This window comes from Erythrolamprus reginae, chromosome 1, assembly GCF_031021105.1.
Source record: "Erythrolamprus reginae isolate rEryReg1 chromosome 1, rEryReg1.hap1, whole genome shotgun sequence".
Lineage (NCBI taxonomy): Eukaryota > Metazoa > Chordata > Lepidosauria > Squamata > Dipsadidae > Erythrolamprus > Erythrolamprus reginae.
Window position 1 is genome coordinate 336822833 of NC_091950.1, and position 19915 is coordinate 336842747.

The following is a 19915-nucleotide window of genomic DNA, read 5'->3' on the forward strand; positions in this document are numbered from 1 at the left end:
CACACAAAGACCTGCACTCCAATTACCAATACAGGGGTACCTCTACGTAAGAACTTAATTCGTTCTGTGACCAGATTCTTAATTAGAAAGGTTTGTAAGTAGAAGCAATTTTTCCCATAGGAATCAATGTAAAAGCAAATAATGCGTGCAAACCCATTAGGAAAGAAATTTGGGTGGGAGGAGGAGGAGGAAGAAGAGGAGGAGAGCCACTGCCCAGAGCAAAAGGATTATTTCTTTTATCTGAGCGCTGGCAGAGGTTTATTCTCAGAGAAAGGAAAATGCTTTGTTCGCTCTGGACTGCCAAAGCCTCCTTAAGTGCCACCAAAAGGCTCCTTTGGCAGCTCAGAAAGGCCCCAGATGGCCGGGATTAAAGGGGGAATGGCAGGAAACTGGCTGGGCTTTCGTGCCGCTCTCAAATTCCCTGGGAAATTTTTCTGGGCTCAGGTTCTTAAGTAGAAAATGGTTCTTAAGAAGAGGCAAAAAAATCTTGAACACCCGGTTCTTATCTAGAAAAGTTCTTAAGTAGAGGCGTTCTTAAGTAGAGGTACCACTGTATAGCAATTAGCATGTAACCAGATACTGTAGCTACTTTTGTACTACAGTATTCCAAAACAACAGGGCGAACATGAAATAATTTAAAATTTTCCAGTGTAAGCTTTAAACCACTTTCTAACTTAATGTTAATGTATACATATTGAACAGAAAGGACAAATACACATTACAAAGAACACACTTGTAAATAATTAATTGCCTGTTATTAGGGCACTTTAAGAAAGGTGTTCTGGTACTTATTTACATTATAAGGATAAGGAATGAAACATATTAAAATATTCATAAATTTCCAGTGTGACATTTTTATCTTGTAATGTTACCTTTGGAAATTAAATGAACTTCTAAATTGTGAAAGTGGAGCTAAAATATGTAAGAATTCCAAAAGATTGTCTATGTAATAAATTTTATTCAAAAGTATCTTAACATTACAAAAATATCTTAACACTGTATCATTTGGGTGTCCTCATTTTCATGTTGTTTCTTGATTTTGATTTTTTGCTCTTTTTCACTGGGTCTGCCTTTTCACCAACAAAAGAATTAGAAGATCCTTTTGTTTTTTTTAGAGTAGTCTTTGTGTGTTTCAATCGAATGGAGCTCTTTTCACTTTTGTGTGATTTCTTCTGTTCTTCTTTCTCTCTCTGTACACAACGTTGCACTCTTAGCTTTCTTCCTTGTAGTTCAGACTGGTTTAGTTTCAGAGCAAGGTGTACAGCATCTGTGGTCTTTAAGGAGAAAATAAAAATAAAAGAGCAACTCATAAAATTCCTCTTACATGGACAATCCCCCATGCATTCTTAACAGATGATTTGGAACAGGGGTGTCAAACTGGTGGCCCACGTGCCAGATATGTCACGCGCCGGCCACGCCCACCCTGGCTCCGTGAATAACAAAAATATAATGAGACATGTGACGCCAATGTGATGCAGTGAGTTTAATACCCGTGATTTGGAGGGTAAGGGACATTTCAGAGCAGATCTGCACAATACATAGGAAGAAGACAAAAAGTAATTCCTTCAAGGAATCAGATCATTTAATGCCACATTCTACTCTAATAACTGTCCTTTAATTTCAAGCATGGCATACCCATTGGGAAATCTAACTATGTCCAAGAAGGATTTATATCCTAACCTCATGAATCAGTTTTGCTGTTTACAGACCCATTAGCTACAGTTGTCACAAGAAACAACATAGGAGAACTCTCTTCTAATGCTATTTTTGATAGGATGACAGTTTTGGTCCCTTATTTTCCCCAAATGATCGATTGATAACTATGCAAGATATTCAGGCTTTGGGGTTACACTGCAGGTTAAATGTAAATGTGTAAAAAGTGAGAAAGAATGAAATAAACTGCTAACGAAATGATTTGAAAATTAGTGTTCTATTATTAGCAGTGCCTGCTATTTGCAAAACTTTGTTGATTTGTGCCATCCCAGGCACAGAGTAGCATACCCATCTCGTCATTTTTAATGGCCAGATTTTTAATTACTGTTTTTCTTTCAACAGGCAGTAAAATAATGGCTAGCTCATTGAGCATTCGACCCCCAGATTATCCTGTATTGCTGGAGAACATTACTGATGACTGATTTACACCCACAAATATACCCCTTTTGCTAAATGATTTTTTCTCCAGTAGAGTTCACCATTCTAATCCTCTTAATAAGTATTACTGGATGATAAAAGATTACCATCTTTGAAAATGGAGTATGCGGGCAAGATTCATGTGAATACTTGATGATTAGTACTCTCTTTGTGAACTTACAGGGTAGATGTCTAGATATGGGTATTAGTGGAGCTCTGTGCAGTTTGAATGAATTATTTAGGAGACGCTTAATTATTCCTAATTGTTTACCATGGAGTTTTACTGTGTTGCTATCCCTTGAGTGCAATACTAAATGCTAGATTAAACAACCAATATAGTTATAATTTAAAGCCATGCTAAATTTGCTCTTGCAGCCACTGAATGACTGACATACCTCAAATAGAACATAACCAAATCCTTTGCCGACGCCTGTGTTTCGATCTCTCACAATTCGTATACCTGTCACATTTCCACATTCCAAAAAGTGATTCCTTAGAATGTCATCATCGATTTCTGTAAATATAACATCTTTTAGAAATCTGCAGCTATTAAAACACAACCGTTATAGTGACATGGCCAAATTTATATTACTATTTAAAGTTTCTATTCTTTCTTAAACAAAGACAAATATGGTTACTGACTCTCAAAAGTTTCTGTTTAAAAGAAAGATTTAATTGGGACAGTATTGGCAAGGGAATGGCTCTATATCCCTTACTTATGTTTTAGTCATTTTATTTTGGCATACTTCATGAACTAGGTTACAAATTTACAAATTCAAAGCACCTTTTTTTTCTTTATCTACATTTTTAGATACACTATGTTTACATAATTATAAATCAAGAACTTACAAAAACAAAATTCAGCTAGCAATTATAAAAACCAAGTGAGCTGAAACATTCAGGCTAGAAGAGATGTTACTTAGTATTAATTGTAAAAGTCTTGTACATTTAAGTTTATTAACATCTTTACAGATATACTCCATTAATCTGCAGAAGTATACTTTTCTACCAAAGTAATGTACATTTGTTATAACATTAAACTATAATACATACCATAAGGCAGATTTCCTACAAATATTGATCTTTTGTTATCATGCTGTAAAACAAACAACAAAAAGGACTGACTCAGGGATTTAAAGAAAAAGGTAGAAAAAGATATATAGTATTTGAATTATGTCTATGGAGATTCTAAGTCATGTTATGGTTGTCTCAAAGGTGCTTTTCAAAAGGCAACTGGACTATGTTTTTCCTTGAAGAAGTTTTGCTTCTCATTTGAGAAGCTTCTTTAGTTCTGAAGTTGCCTTTTGAAAAAGGACCTTTTGGATAGCGTTTGAATTACTTACACAAGTAGATTTTGAAGCAAGGTCAACTCTGATATGGAATCCCCTGGTAATTTCTGTTCCATTACTACAAAATCAAAAAATGAAGCAACAATATAAATTACCACTTAATTTGATATGAATATTGATTATTTTAGTGTTTAATAATTGATATACAGTATATCTTAATGTGGTAAAAAAAAATAGACTTACCATTCTAAGGCACTATTTGCTGCAGATTCTTCCTTGAAAACAACGTAAGCATTAACATATTTCATATTAGGGTGTAATTTTTGCCTAAAGGAAAAAATAAACCATAATATTTGTTATATTTTATACTGCCAGACTCAAAAATAACTTCAGATATTTTATATCATAAAAACATAAAGATGTGTCAGAATAAACAATCCAATACAAATACAGCAATGATTTCCATTCATTCCAACAATGCCCTCTAGAACAAATTAGTCCAAAATAATTTCCAGAAGTCCAGCATTACAAATGCAGCCTAACTTCCAGAGGATGGTTATTTTATACTATATAATTGAAAGTTACATTATCACATAAAGATGAACTTTTATGCATTGGGACACTAGTCATAACAGAACTTGGGATTTGCTATACAACATTTAAATTTAAATCCTGTTTAAGTTCAGAATTAAGAAGGAAGATATATTTTCTAAGGAATACATTATAATTGATTGAACCCAGATTACAGCTCAACCATGGAGAGCCTACAGCTGTCCAGATTCTACTGAACTATTACTAGGTTTCCCCAGCAAATTGAAAAGCCACAGACTGCCTTCTACAATCCACATAGTCAACGTTTTAAAATCCTTTTACTTACAATTTCTCATAAAGTTATAAATAATGCAATTCTCCTCTGGTCAAGTAACAGGGCTCTCTCTTAATTCAATAGTTAGCCCATTATTTGTACCAGGTCTGTTCCAATTTTACAATTGCAATTTCACTAAAATTTGCAAAAGGAGATTACATGTTGCAACGCTAACTTCGATTTTACTTTGGCGTAGAATAGCAGAAAGATGCCCTGATATAAGCAAAATGCATTGGTACGATAAATCAGTATTTTTGGTTATAAACATTTTGTTTGAAATAAGGCTAACAGATCCAGGCTGCACAAAAAAAAACATTACTAGCAACGTAATTAAGTGGTAGCAAAGAACAAGACATTTAAAAAAATATTTCTTTGCAACTATCTAGCAGTCATCCAGATTTCTAAAGCCCAGATTTAATAGTCCCAATATAAGAATCAACAAAGTATAACCTGTAAAGTGTCTTACTAAGACGAGTGTCTTAGTATGTTTTGTGGAGTGAATGGGATGAATCTTTATAATTATACTGGAGGTTTTTTTTCTTTTAAGTCTTTTTAGTAATTAATTGGATTTTAAATGTATTTGCTATGTTCTTTTGATATGCTGTGAGCCGCCCTGAGTCCTTGGAGAGAGGCGGCATACAAATCCAATAAATAAATAACAAATAAAATAAATAAATCTATTCTCACGCACAAATTACAACACATACTTTATAGCAGCCATTTTTTTGGATATTGCATCTTCTCCTGGAATCTTCAAAGGAAAAAAAATAGTATATTGTTAAGTAGGTATTATTTAGTAATATTATGAACATTTACAATTTATTTAAAAGACAGACAACCCAACTGTACAAGAGAGATAACCTGGATAAACATTTCTAGCCATGCTAGGATTCAGCTTATAGCACTAAAATAATAAACACACACACAAACACACTCATAGAGTGTTCAGTGGGAGATTAAGTCTCTACAATGAAGCAGCATTCAACTGAGAAGAATGTATGCAAAAATTTTCCTTTCTCTCTCTTTGCCTGGGGGAAAAAGAACATTTTTCTTATATTATGCTGCTGACTTCCTGCCAACTCCAAGGTTAAGTGTGCTGTCGGAGATCTATCCTGAGCTCACAAAGAAATGATGGAAAGGAATTATGCATTGGTTAAATTATGCACATCTCCTAGATACAGTAATCTCCTGTTTCTCCTTATCTGCTTCTCCATTTGTCTAATAAATACAGTGTGGTCCTACTAGTGGCAGTCATTTAATTAAGTATTAAGCAGATAAAAAATCAACAAGCAAAAGATCTACCGGTAATCCGTTTATAAGGGCCAGTAAAAAGAGAATTAAAATAATAGAGTACAAGCAAGGAATTTGTATCTTCCGAACATGTCAGTTTGGAGCGAATTCATGAAAGACTAGGTTGAGAAAAACATTAATGAAAAAGACCCAAGTTGTTTAAAATAATTTAAGTATTTATGTTATCCAGTAATCAGTCATTCCACGTGTAACTCTATGCATACTTTTCGTACCATTATAAAACTTGAGCCTTTTTAAAGAAACAATTGAATTGTCTTACGCACTCTTACATGATGCATTCAACAGTTGGGCAAATTACATTAATTTGCTAGTTTCACATCATAAGCAATTATGAAACTTGAGATGATTTTTTAGAAACAGGATTAATTTATCTTTCATACTAAAATGACCAAATTACATTAATTTGCTGGTTTTACACCCAACCATAATAATTAGATTCACTGGCTTATAACAAATTCAATGAAATGATAATTGAAACACCTATGCAACACATCAATAGTAATGCTTATCAATAAAGAATGAAATAAGAGATAGGGCACCATAAACTAACAAATTCATGACAATTTTTTCAACATTAATTTGTATTTTAATAGCTTCCAAAGGCCAGTAGGGAGAGGGCAAGTTTGATTCTCAATGAGAGGCTATTCTTCAGCAGTGGTGCCCATATAGGACCCGGATTGTGTGGGGCAATATGCTGGCTCTGTTAAAAAATGGTATTGCTAACATGTTGTAAGCCGCCCTGAGTCTAAGAAGAAGGGCGGCATAAAAAAATCGAACAAATAAATATAGAGAAAGAAATTCCACCTAGACTACATAATATTCAATATTACAGTATTTGGTTTCCAACAAAAACCAACCATTTAAATGATTGGCTTAGTTTAATAACTCATGACATTCACTTAACAGCCACAGCATATGCTTAAAAACTGTGACATTTGCTTAATGACTGCTGCACAAAAAAGGAAAAAAGACTGCAAAATTACTTCCAGTCGCATGGGTGCCTCAATATATGACTGTAATGACTTATGATTGGATTTCAGGTCCCAATTACAGTCATAAGTCAAAGACTATTCATATATGCTACACTTTGGGTGCAAGCCAGAAACTCAGATTACTGACTAGTAAAGAATCACAAAATGGACTAAATAACATACCAAAGAACGGAAACGAATTGATTCAATTTGTCCATAGTCTTTGAAAAATGCCTTCAGCATCTAAATTCAAAAAGGTATAATTTTATTAGATCAAAACATATACCCGTATTAGAGAAACAGCAGCAAACACTTAATCCATATATAATGAATGGAGCACCAGGAACGCTAAATAATATCTATTTGACCAATGATTAAAAGATACAATAAAAAGAAAGTAATTGGGGGGTTTTTCCTAGCAGAATTATTAAAGATTAAATCAAATAAAAAACATTATCCAAAAGTAACTGCGGGGGGGGGGGATCTTTTTAATTGAAAGAGCAACACGAAAAAATACTTTACCATCTTTCCATATGCATATTTACTCCCAAGAAAATGTGCTTTGCAAAGTCAATAGGTCAGCAAAGTATAAGTTGAGCCGGGGTGGCGCAGCAGGTAGAGTGCTGTACTGCAGGCCACAGAAGCTGACTGTAGATCTGTAAGTCAGTGGTTCAAATCTCATCACCGGCTCAAGGTTGACTCAACCTTCCATCCTTTCGAGGTGGGTAAAATGAGGACTCGAATTGTGGGGGCATTATGCTGGCTCTGTTAAAAAGTGCTATTGCTAACATGTTGTAAGCCGCCCTGAGTCTAAGGAGAAGGACGGCATAAAAATAGAATAAATAAATAAAATAAAATAAATAATGGTTATAGATTAAGGGAGGGATCTCCATCCCTTGGCTGCAGCATGCCAGAAACCGGGTCGCACAAGCAAACAAAGCACAAAAAAACCATACCCACTCCAGTTCGTGGAAAAATCTCTCTCCAGAGAACTGGTCCCCAGTGCTCGAAAAAGTAGGGACCACTGGATTAACAGATTCAGGCTGCAAAAAATTGTCCATATTGTGGACAGCAAATGTGGAGCTCTTTAGTTTTCATTAGTCAATACATGTAAGCCACATCTGCCACCCTGATTGGATCAGAAACAGAGACCCAATAGCAACTCTCCACATATTCATAAGATCACATGACCCAGAGCAATACATTGTGGAGATAAAGTGAAGGGTGAGATAGAATCACACTGAACAACTTTGCCTCGTGGTAGAAGACAATCAGAAATGCAATTCATGAATTAAGTACTCAGAGTAAAGGTAGCCCTTGACTTCAAATCATTTGTTTAGCTACTGTTCAAAGTCATGATGGCACTGAAAAAAGTGACTTATGACCTGCCCTGTCACTAATGACCATCACGCATCCCCATGAGACATGACTGAAATTCAAGCACTTAGCAACCTGCATGTATTTATGAGGATTACAGCATTCCAAGATCATGTGATCACCATTTGCAACTTTCCCTGTCAACGAGTAAAGCCACATTTTGCTTAATGACAGTGTTACTCCCTTAATAATAAACGCAGTGATTCGCTTAATAATCATGGCATGAAATTGGCCACAACTCACTTAACAATCACTTTTCTTAATAATAGAAATTCTATCCCCAATTGTGGAAATTGTGGTCCTAGTTGCATAAATACTGTAACATTGTTTTTATTAGTGTTGTGAGTCGCCCCGAGTCTTCGGAGAGGGGCGGCATACAAATCTAATATATTATTATTATTATTATTATTATTATTATTATTATTATTATTATTATTATATTATTATTTTATTATTATTATTATTATTATTATTATTATTATTATTATTATATTATTATAAATCAAATATTAGCTGAATGGTGGCGATGGTGTAAATTAAATCAGTTATATTTCCTTTTCTTTGACTTATGTTTTAAATTTTTTGATACACCACATTGTATTTCTTTTCTGTATTTTGCTTAAAGTTGCTTAGACTAGAGCAAAACAGCGATAGGCACATATTTATTAATGTAGCTTTTAAAAAAATGCTTAATATAATCTGTTGCTTTAAAGGAAGTACAAAGGGCCTGCTATCAAAGTTACTTACTTGTGCTGTATAAGAAACAGGTAAATTCCCCACAAAAAGAGTCCTCTTGTTCTTCAACTTTTCTTTAGCCAGGTTCATTCGGAGTTTCTTTCTTGTCATTTGAGCAGTTTCCTCTGAGCCTGGAAAAAGTCTGTTTTTCATTTGTATTACTTCTCCTTCTGCTTCACTTACATGAGCCAAAGCATATTCCCTTGATGAGAAATTTATAACCAAATTATTAAACTGAGTGTATGTAAATAATTGTAAGTATTCACATAGTCACACACAAAAAATCAGCATTTTAAAACTAACTTTTAACAGTCCTAGAGAGATTGTAATTACCTACATTAAAAGCATGCAATTACGATTATCATTTAACTCAGTGTTTCCCAACCTTGGCCGCTTGAAGATATCTGGACTTCAACTCCCAGAATTCACCAGCCAGCAAATGCTGGCTGGGGAATTCTGGGAGTTGAAGTCCAGATATCTTCAAGCGGCCAAGGTTGGGAAACACTGATTTAACTAGTGCAACAAACATGCTTTGAAGAAAAAGGATACACAGAAAAACCATTGCTACAATTTCAGCATGACACATACTGGTAAGTAAGTAGGTCCTCCTTATCAGAATCAGATTTATTTGTAAATAATCATACAAAGTACCGCAACTTAAAGACAGTTCCTGTTAGAAACAGAATTGTTTGTAACTTTATCACTGTAATGGTACTGAATGTGGGAATGACCTTGGGAAACTGGCTAAAGAGATACAGCCTAAGGTCCCCAACCTGCACTACTATTAATCTTCTCATCATTCCCATCATCCATCTCCTCCTACAAATGGCTGCATGACTGTAACTTTGCTGCTTGTATCCTTACAATTTATATTCACTGGTTCCTAATATGAGTTGATTGCTTATTTGTACCCAGACTATCATTGTGTTTTGTAACTTATGATTCTTGACCAATTTATTTTTTCTTTTATGGACACTGGGAGCATATGCACCAAGGCAAATTCCTTGTGTGTCCAATCACACTTGGACAATAAAATTCAATTCAATTCAATTCAATTCAATTCAGTTCAGTTCTATTCTATTCTATTCTATTCTATTCTTTGCAACTTGGCACCCTGGATGGGGCAAGGAAGAGGGGAATTGAACTGAGCAAGAAGCAGGCTGGCATGCACACTCATGCACACACAGCTCAAATGCAAGTGTAGCTGCATTGGCCGGCCCGCCGCTCCAAGTCAAGCTGCACGCATGTGCCTCTGTGCCAGCTTGCGCTCATACAAGTCAAGTTGCACAACAGCATGTGTGTACCAGCTCACAGCCCAGTTGTGAATAGGCCACGCACGGCCCAGTAGTTGGGGACCCCTAGTCTAGGGAATGGCCATGTAAGAGGAAAAATAGCCCACAGCTGCACAGTGGACAAAGCCAGAGGTTCCTGAGTGAACCTCCCTAAGTTATCAATGTGGAAATAGAACGAACAATTCTATTTTCAGGCTTGTAAGGTTCTGTTCATGTAGCTTTACATGAGTTAGTCTGGTTATCTGGTAAGGCTGACAATCATTTTTAACTAGAATACAATACACATGCAGAGCTCAACTTACAACAGTGGATTTAGTGACCGTTCAAAGTTACAACAGCACCGAAAAGTAACTTACGACTGTTTTTCACACTTATGACCATTTTCCCAGCATCCCCATGGCCGTATGAGCAAAATTCAGATGCTTGGCAACTGATTCATATTTATGATAGTTGCAGTGACCTGGGGTTATGTGATCCCTTTTGTAAGCAAAGTCAATGGGAAAGCCACTTAACAACTGTTTACTAACTTAACAGCCGCGGCAAGAAATGTCATAAATGGGGCAAAACGGACTTAAGAAATGTCTCTCTTAGCCACAGATTTGGGGCTCAATTGTGGTCATAAGTTGAGGACTACCGGTATTTATTTTAATAGCAAAAAGGTCTTTTAAGAGGCATGCTATATTTTTAACTTGCTAATCTGCCCTTTCCTTAGGACCCAGAGACAGTAACTACCGTGTTTCCCCGATAGTAAGGCAGTGTCTTACTATCTTTTTACCCCAAAAGCCCCACTGTGTCTTACTTTGGGGGTATGTCTTACATTGTCCCGGGCACCGGGGCCGGCTCGTCTTCGGGCGCGGGGAGCTGCCGGAAAGGAGGCGGGCGAAGGAGGGCGCCTGACCGCGCCACTCACCTTTCCGCTCGCCTCGGAGCCGATCGGCCTCACTGGCCGCTTGCAGCTGAGCCTCGGCAGGGGAAGAGGCGGTGGCGCCGCGGCGAGCGAAGGCGAGGGGCGCGCAGGGAGCTGCCGGAAAGGAGGCTGGTGAAGGAGGGCGCAGCTCCGGCCGCTCGCCTCGGAGACGATCGGCCTCGCTGGCCGCTTGCAGCTGAGCCTCGGCAGGGGAAGCGGCCAGCGAGGCCGATCGGCTCCGAGGCGAGCGGCCGGAGCTGCGCCCTCCTTCACCAGCCTCCTTTCCGGCAGCTCCCTGCGCGCCCCTCGCCTTCGCTCGCCGCGGCGCCACCGCCTCTTCCCCTGCCGAGGCTCAGCTGCAAGCGGCCAGCGAGGCCGAGCGGCTCCGAGACGAGCGGAAAGGAGGCGGGCGAAGGAGGGCGCAGCTCCGGCCGCTCGCCTCGGAGCCAATCGGCCTCGCTGGCCGCTTGCAGCTCAGCCTCGGCAGGGGAAGCGGCCAGCGAGGCCGATCGGCTCTGAGGCGAGCGGCCGGAGCTGCGCCCTCCTTCAACAGCCTCCTTTCCGGCAGCTCCGTGCGCGCCCCTCGCCTTCGCTCGCCACGGCGCCACCGCCTCTTCCCCTGCCGAGGCTCAGCTGCAAGCGGCCAGCGAGGCCGATCGGCTCCGAGGCGAGCGGAAAGGAGGCGGGCGAAGGAGGGCGCAGCTCCGGCCGCTCGCCTCGGAGCCGATCGGCCTCGCTGGCCGCTTGCAGCTGAGCCTCGGCAGGGGAAGAGGCGGTGGCGCCGCGGCGAGCGAAGGCGAGGGGCGCGCAGGGAGCTGCCGGAAAGGAGGCTGGTGAAGGAGGGCGCAGCAATAGTATTTGTCTAGTTTTTTCCCCCTTTAATTCCTTTTATACTACCGTGTTTCCCCGAAAGTAAGACATATGTCTTACTTTCGGGGTATGGCTTATATAAGCCGACCCCCCTGAAACCCCCCATATGTCTTACAATCGGGGGGGTCTTACTATCGGGGAAACACGGTAACCAACGTGTGAAATTAAACATAATCCAGATGCTCTGTATAGTTTTTTCATTTACCTGTTTGCTACTGTTTCATTTGCTAGAGAGGTATCTGTCTTAGATTTCTTCGTTTTTTTAAAAGGCTGTTTTTTAGTTGATGAATCTTGAATTTCGGTGATAACTTCCTCTTCTTTATGGTGGCGTTTTTTACTTTCCTTTTAAAATTAATACACAGACAAAGATGAAAAATTAAAGTGTTGCACACTCCCAGGAAGGTGAGAATGTCCACATACCAGTGGGGAATTCCTTTTTTTTTTTTTTTACTACCGGTTCTGTGGGTGTGGCTTGCTAGGCATGGCAGGGGAAGATACTGCAAAATCTCCATTCCCTCCCCACTCCTGGGGAGAGAATATTGCAAAATCTCTATTCCCACCCCACTCTGGAGTCAGCCAGAGGTGGTATTTGCCTGTTCTCCAAACTACTCAAAATTTCCACTACCTGTTCTTCAGAATCTGCTGGATTTCACCCCTGGCACATATCAAACTAGCTAAATTTGGCAATTTGCTAGTTACTAAGGCCTCATAGCATTCCAGATTGTATACTTTATAAATGGAAACTGGACAGCTGTCCATGTGAATCATCACACCTAAGAATAGTAGCCAAGATCTTCTATCGGATGGAAGTAAAATGGAATCTAGGCCCATCTTTTATTATAGTCCAATGATTGCAACAGTCCAAAAGTCACCAATTGGGACACTGAGAAACACATGTGGAAACCAAGTCATAAAAACAAGGACTGTTTTCTATTCCAGGTCTCTTTTTAGTACATGCATGTTTATTTCTTTTGATTTTGTTTTTTTATAAAAAGGAGGATATGATATTAAGTTTCCTAGCTAAATTTTTCTTTATGTGACAGAGCCTAAGAAAATGATGGAGCACTTAGAACCCACCACATTTAATTAATTTCAACTTAGTAGGAAGTCTAATAGGCAGAAAGCCACGTTTAGGCTAGTTTCTTGTCTCATTAGTAAAGCTACTAAATGAAGAATTGAGATACCCCAATCACTTAAACAGAGATATTACAATCTCCAATTCATTATTAGTTATAGAACTTGGGATAAGGATTTAGTTAAATGATTTTTGAAATCATTATTATAATTTCAATCAAAAATCACAATCTTTTAATTTTATTATTATTAATTATTATTTATTGGAATTAAACTGTGAAGAAGAGCTTCAAGAACATAACTTTCAATTTAGGTTAAAAGGCCTTTTTAAATTGAATGTTGCAGCAATTATAAAAATTATTGGTACTTAATGGTACTGTAAAGAACCAATTCAAATTCCTATATTTCATATTCTAACATGTTTCCAAGTGCAATTATGGAATTCTTGCCCTATGTTGTAGCAGAGATTGGAACTGGATCGAATATTGTTTAAATTTGTTTATACAAAATTTGGAGTAGGGAGTGAATTCTGTAGCAACCGAATTTGCTGATAAAAATTATTTATAAATGATAAAATGAGAAAGAAAAATATAATATGAACAGCACCTATTTTTCCAAAGAGGGCAAATAGGCATCAAAATGGGAAACACAAAATATTAGCACACAAAATCCAAAGACCATTATACTTCCATGGCATCTCAGCTGACAGTGACTGATCAGGAAATGGATTTGGGGATCGGGTTGCACAAGTCAAAAATGTTAACCCAGTGTGCAGCTATTCTAGGACAGTCTCCTTTAAAACAATCTTGAATCCTGAGGCCTCATGAACATATTTTATATAATTTTCCTAGCAACAATATAGAAGAAACTTGCTATTCTTTTCTTCTGGGGTGTTTTTTCAACTTCCCAATGTAGCTTAAATCTTATTTAACAAACTTCCAGCAGACGTGGTTAGTAAATCCACAGTAACTGAATTTAAACATGCCTGGGATAAACATATTTCCATCCTAAGATAAAATACAGGAATATAAGGGCAGACTAGATGGACCATGAGGTCTTTTTCTGCCGTCAATCTTCTATGTTTCTATGTTTCTTATAGCCATGTGATCTTCCACTCCAATTCTGCTTAATTTTTCAAGCTGAGTCACAGTCATATAGAACAACTAGAGTGCTCTATAAAGAGTAAATGTCATTCTTGGCATCATTAAGAGAAATTGATGTACAACAGCCAATATAATGAGGATTTTATTTGACCTCTCAATGATGACACCACATTTGGAAGCGATATGATTAGGTGCTACATTATAAAGTTAGACAGCAGACAAAGAATACATGATGAAAGTATATAAATGACATAAACACCTGGTGGTGGCATTTATACGTCTAATTGGTTGCTGGACTAAGAGAGAGAGAAGGTCCCACCGCCATACTGTACCAATTACCGGTAAGTACTATGTGTACTTAATCCATTATGTCTAATGGTCTTATTGTCTTGCTTTAATTCTACTGTACGCTGCCCAGAGTTGCTTGGATAGTGAAGCAGGCAGCATATAAAATTGATAAATAATATAAAATCATTTGTGGCATGGAAAATAGGCACAATAAGAAGTTCTTTACACAATGCACAAATTGTGCAATTTACTATCAACATGTGTCACTAAGCTAATTGCTAAAAGGAATGGAACATTTAATGACAGTTTGGGCTATTAACAAGTAACAACCACTAATTTTGTTCAGTTGCTAACTACCTTTCAAATTGGAGCAGAGGTGTCAAACTGGTGGATGCCTCATGCGCAGGCCATCCCTACCCCATGAAGGGCATTATGGTCATGTGACCATAATGTGACTCAGCAAGTTTGACACCCATGAATTAGAGTAAGAAGTCTTTGAATACCAGCTTTTATAGTGGTCAGTGATACAAAAACAGAGGTCTACTCCCTTCCTGTCTACGATGGTGAGCTTAATGACTGTATCTATGATGTAATAAACATTTTATGAACTACATAAAATTTATGAACTACATAAAATTTCATAAAATTTATGAACTACATAAAATTTGGGCCCCGATACAACAGGGCCTTATGAAGACTGGAAATCAACTGTGATTATAGATATATTCTTCTGTTGAGATATGTCTGAAACTGATTTATAGACAGAGGTGGGTTCCTACCGGTGCAGTCCAGGGTCCCGCTCCAGTTGTGGCCCGCCAATTGCCCAATTTTGATGCGACAGCTCCAGTGCTGTCTTTACCAGTCCGTACGCGCCGCCATCTTTTTTTGTAATTTTAGGCTATTTTTCAGCTCTCTGACCATGTGCAGAAGTAAAATCGTCCTTCTGCGCATGCATGGAAGCAAAATCACGCTAGGGGATGTGCATGCGTGAGTGTAGTGTGTGCACAGGCGCATGAAATGTTACAATGCGCATGCAGCACACTGGTAGGAAAAGGTAAAAAGAACCCGCCCCTGTTCCTAGTGAACAATATTTTCACGATGCTGGTATCACAAACATTTGAAAACATAAATTAAGTTAACTTACTTTTGCCACAGCAACATACGTGGGCTGTTTTTCAGCCAAAGGAGTGCTGAAGAGGTCTCGGAGGACATCTGAATCACATGCTGCAGATTTGTTTTGAAAGAGGCTGCTGGCCACTTGCCCCACCTCATAATCTTCACACGACTCAGCAACAGGATTCCTGCCCCTTGTTTTCCTGTTTAAGAAAGAACAAGTCTGTCGGGATTCACTACAGGGAACAACTGTCTCCCAAAACATTAAGCTGTTGATCATTTCCCCTGAGGTTTTTGAAAGGTACAAAAAGAGGGGACAATATTATCAACTGTGGAAAATTGTATGATGAGAAACCTGTAAGAAATTTGCCAGTTTATAGGTCATTGGTTTCCAGTAATGGGCAGCCAAAATTTTTACTGCCACACTATGGGTGTGGCTTATTTTGTGGGTGTGGCTTAATGGTCATGTGACTGTCTAGGAGTGGCTTGAATGATCATCACCATTCAAGTGAACTGTTAGGTCCTTGACTTACAACCTTATCAGTGTTGCTCATTGGGGTGACAATTTGCTTCGCGTTTCCCATACTCTCCTTCCTGGGTCGCCCCCTGCCTCAGGCTGGGTAGCTAGGAGAACAGGTGATGCCAGAAGGATAAATGCTGCCAGCGCAACTTCCCCCCACACCTTCTGCTTGCACCTCAGGTGGGCGGTGGCTGCATGAGGCAGCAGGGGAGCCGGGCAGGAGAGAGGGAAGCTCGTCCGAGGCCAGGAAGGAGGAAAGAGGGGAAAAAGCAAGGAGTTCAGACACAGCAGCAGCAGGGGGGGAAAGGAGAGCCAAGCTGAGTCCAGTAATCCAGGAAGTATCAGCCGACGATCAGCTGGAGCTGCACACACATCTTCATTTCCGCCGGTGGAACTGCGTTCCACCCCGTCCTGCCTGCTGCCCACCCAATTGGTACTTAAGAATGCAATGTTTATTACTGTAAATATACTTGTCCATGTTTGACACTAGCAGGTCATCCCAATTTCTCTCTCTCTCTCTCTGTGTGTCTTTGAATCAATGCTGATTACTGACAACTGCCTCTACAACTAATCCTTGCAGTTTTCTTGGGGTCGTTGATCAGTTGGTACCCATCAGGATCCGACCAGGAAAGACACATATGGCCTTTTTTGCTGTTGTGACTTGTGAGTGTTCCTTTTGGGTTTTAAATTGTTCCTTGCCAATTTTAAGGGATTTTATATTGTACTGATTTTAGGGGGTCTTATATTTTATATTGATGGGGGTATTTATATCTTTGTATTTGGTTGTAAGCCGCCCAGAACCCTCCAGGATTTAAGCGGCATATAAATCCAAATAATAAATAAATATTTCAGAAGTAGTTTGCCATTGCCTCCTTCACAAGGGTACAAAGAATGTCTGGCCCCAAGATCACCCAAGGAAGTTTTGTGTCAAATGCAGAACTAGCAAGTTCTTCTAGCCTTGATGGCATAGTGGTTAGAGTGCAGTACTGCAAGCTGCTTTTGCTGACTACTGTCTGTGGTTCACCAGTTCAAATCTCACCAGGCTCAAGGTTGACTCAGCCTTCCATCTTTCCGAGGTGGGTAAAATGAGGACCCAGATTGTTGGGGGCAATATGCTGACTCTGTAAACTGCTTAGAGAGAGCTGTAAAAGCACTGTGAAGCGGTATATAAGTCTAAATGCTATTGCTGAATGAATGATTGTAAGTTTATTAGAGAAATAATTTGTGGTCATGTCTTATTAAAATAAGTTAAAGTTCTGCCACACACATTGCCCTTTACTATAATATACATGCTGACCGCAATATACTTATAATATACACACTGCTCAAAAAAATAAAGGGAACCCTCAAAGAACACATCCTAGATCTGAATGAATGAAATATTCTCATTGGATACTTTGTTCTATACAAAGTTGAATGTGCTGACAGCATGTGAAATTGATTGTCATTGTTGATTTCACAGAAGTTTGATTTGCTTGGAGTGATATTGCGTTGTTTAAGTGTTCCCTTTATTTTTTTGAGCAGTATATATATAATACCACAAGTAGATTATTTCTTCAAAAAAAACACAAGTAGCAGTATATAAGTCTAAGTGCTATTGCTTGCCTGGGGCCTTTAACCATTGCATCATACTGGCCCTGGATCGTTTCATTGCCCCAAATCAGCTTTCAAGCCACCTGTGCTTTTTTCTGCAGATCAACAGAATGGGGAAAATATGGGGAAGCGGGCTTTGAGAGCGAAACACGTGGGTTACCCTAGGCCAGAGGCAGACAAAGTTTGGTCTTCTACGACATGCGGACTTCAACTCCCAGAATTCCTGTACTAGCATGATTGGCTCAGGAATTCTGGGAGTTGAAGTCGACAAGTCATAGGAGAGCCAACTTTGCCTACCCTTGCCCTAGGCGCAGCTGGGGCTCCAGCAACTCTTCCTTCTTTGGAGGAGGCAAACATGATCTGGCTCCGGGACCAAAGAAACAAAAAGAAGCCGCCACCAACCCACCCCCAAACCCCGACCACTTTAGGAGAAGACGGGCAAGCAACCAACATTTCTCCACCCCCGCAGTCCTCACCCCGCGGCTGGAGAACCTTTAACAGTCCGGGCGCGCTTCATCTTGGCTCGGAAAGCTGCTTCCAGCCACTTCCGCCCTAGCCTTCAAGCATAGATCTAGCAAAGTAAAAGAGGCTTCTACTTGCTTTTTATATTTTGCTTTTCCAGTCTTGGGTTTTTTTTCCTTAATAAGTTGGGTTTTTATTTGCTAGCTGCTCATAATGGTTTTGGAGTCGAGCAGACTATTTTATTTTATTTTATTTATTTATTTTGTCCAATACACATTGAAGAGAATAGACATGTAGTAATATATATAAAGAAAATATATAAAAATAGAGGAGAAGATATATGACATAAAAGAAAGACAATTGGACATGGGACGAAAGGCACACTAGTGCACTTATTTACTCTTTACTTTTTACTTACAGTCTCTTTAATTTTTACTTATGTTTATACAAACTACTACTATCCTATAATCAGGGCTCCTCAAACTTAGCAACTTTAAGACTTGTGGACTTCAACTCCCAGAGAGTTCTGGGAGTTGAAGTCCACGAGTCTTAAAGTTGCCAAGTTTGACGTCCTCTGCTATACATGTTTGACAAATAAACAAAATATAAATAAATAAAATAAATAAAATTTTAAATGAATGAATTGGAAGGACTGCGTATGGTTTTTTTTTTACAATTTTTATTAATAATTCTTTTAAAAAAAATAGATTTCTTCATATATATTGTTTTTATTTACAATGTTGTATGCCACCCTGAGTCGCTTCGAGAAGGGCGGCATAGAAGTCAAATGTATGTATGTATGCATGCATGCATGCATGTATGTATGTACGCCTCAAACACGATCTAAATATTGCCCACAAGGTTATATGCTGCAGCTCTCTGCCTGTCAATGATTACTTCAGCTTCAACTGCAACAACACAAGAGCACACAACAGATTCAAAGTTAATATTAACCACTCCAAATTTGACTGTGAAAAATACGACTTTAGTAATCTTGTCAAAGCGTGGAACTCACTACCGAACTCTGTAGTATCATCCCCTAACCCCCAACACTTTACCCTTAGTTAGACTATCTATGGTTGACCTCACCAGGTTCCTAAGAGGTCAGTAAGGGGCGTACATAAGTGCACCAGAGTGCCTACCGTACCCTGTCCTATAGTCTCTCCTATATCTCATATATCTTCTCTTCTATCTCTTCTATCCATTATATCTTTTCTATCTCTTATATTTTCTGCTATTCTCTCTAGTTATATTTTACTCCTATATTTCTCTTCTATACTCTCTTTGATACATTCTACTCGTATATATTCTCTATTATTATTGTGTATTGGACAAAATGAATGAATGAATGAATGAATGAATGAATGTTTAAGCAAACCAGTAATGAGATGAAGGGTTGAATCATGTGAAAGCATCTTTATTTAACTATGGTTTATTTAATAAGCTATAGTAGGCTGGCAGCAATAACCACTGAAGCACTGCGACACTGGATGATCCTAAGAATGGGAATACTGTAGTTATCCAATGTAGTTGTAATTGAACTTATATATCTAATAATAGGAGGGCCAGTTTGGTGTAGGGTCAGATTTATAATTCAGGAGGGCGTGAGTTCTAGTCCTGCCTTGGACACAAACCCAACTGGGGGATCTAGAGTCAGTCGCTTCCTCTCAGCCCCAGGAAGAGGTAAATTGTGTCAAGGGTTTGCCTTTAGATGACTACCTCTTTCTAATTATAAAATTAGAAAAAATTTCAAACCAGCATATTAAAAAAATGTAAATTGGGGTGATTATCCCGTTTTATTTCTGAATAAATGCAAGAGTCTGCCATCGCTGTCTATTAAGACGTGATTTCTCCATACTATTTCAGTGAATTGTTTTCACTTCCTCTTGTAGAAGCAGAAATAATAGATTTTTGTCTCGAAAGTCTGTGTTAGAAAAACACAAGTAAGAGCACTCTAGAGCACTCTACACTTTATGTCTTCTACGTAGTATGCGACCGCTTAATTACGGTAGTAC

General features: G+C 38.7%; 1 protein-coding gene across 2 annotated transcripts; it reads right to left on the reverse strand.

Annotated features, from left to right (window-relative positions):
* Window positions 1–938: 938 nt before the first annotated feature.
* Window positions 939–18068, reverse strand: RBM34 (RNA binding motif protein 34). 2 transcript variants are annotated; one of them, XM_070733979.1, is made up of 12 exons: window positions 17915–17991; window positions 17451–17533; window positions 15357–15528; window positions 11953–12089; window positions 8691–8880; window positions 6750–6809; window positions 4992–5035; window positions 3663–3746; window positions 3474–3537; window positions 3184–3226; window positions 2526–2644; window positions 939–1274 (listed from the first exon to the last, which is right to left on the reverse strand). In XM_070733979.1, the coding sequence occupies exons 2-12, from the start codon at window positions 17465–17467 to the stop codon at window positions 1002–1004; spliced, it is 1203 nt and encodes a 400-aa protein (XP_070590080.1). In that variant the 5' UTR covers window positions 17468–17533; window positions 17915–17991; the 3' UTR covers window positions 939–1001. The 2 variants fall into 2 exon arrangements, with proteins under 2 accessions (XP_070590080.1, XP_070590079.1); XM_070733978.1 differs by lacking the exon at window positions 17451–17533 and having other exon boundaries at window positions 17915–18068.
* Window positions 18069–19915: the final 1847 nt, after the last annotated feature.

Coding starts and splice junctions, on each gene's coding strand:
- RBM34 (XM_070733978.1), bottom strand. CDS start 17,955: ATGAAGCGCGCCCGGACTGTTAAAGGTTCTCCAGCCGCGGG. Junction 12,090..15,356: donor CGTATGTTGCTGTGGCAAAA/GTAAGTTAACTT, acceptor TAATTTTAAAAG/GAAAGTAAAAAACGCCACCA. Junction 3,747..4,991: donor AAAAAAATGGCTGCTATAAA/GTATGTGTTGTA, acceptor TTTTTCCTTTAG/GCAAAAATTACACCCTAATA.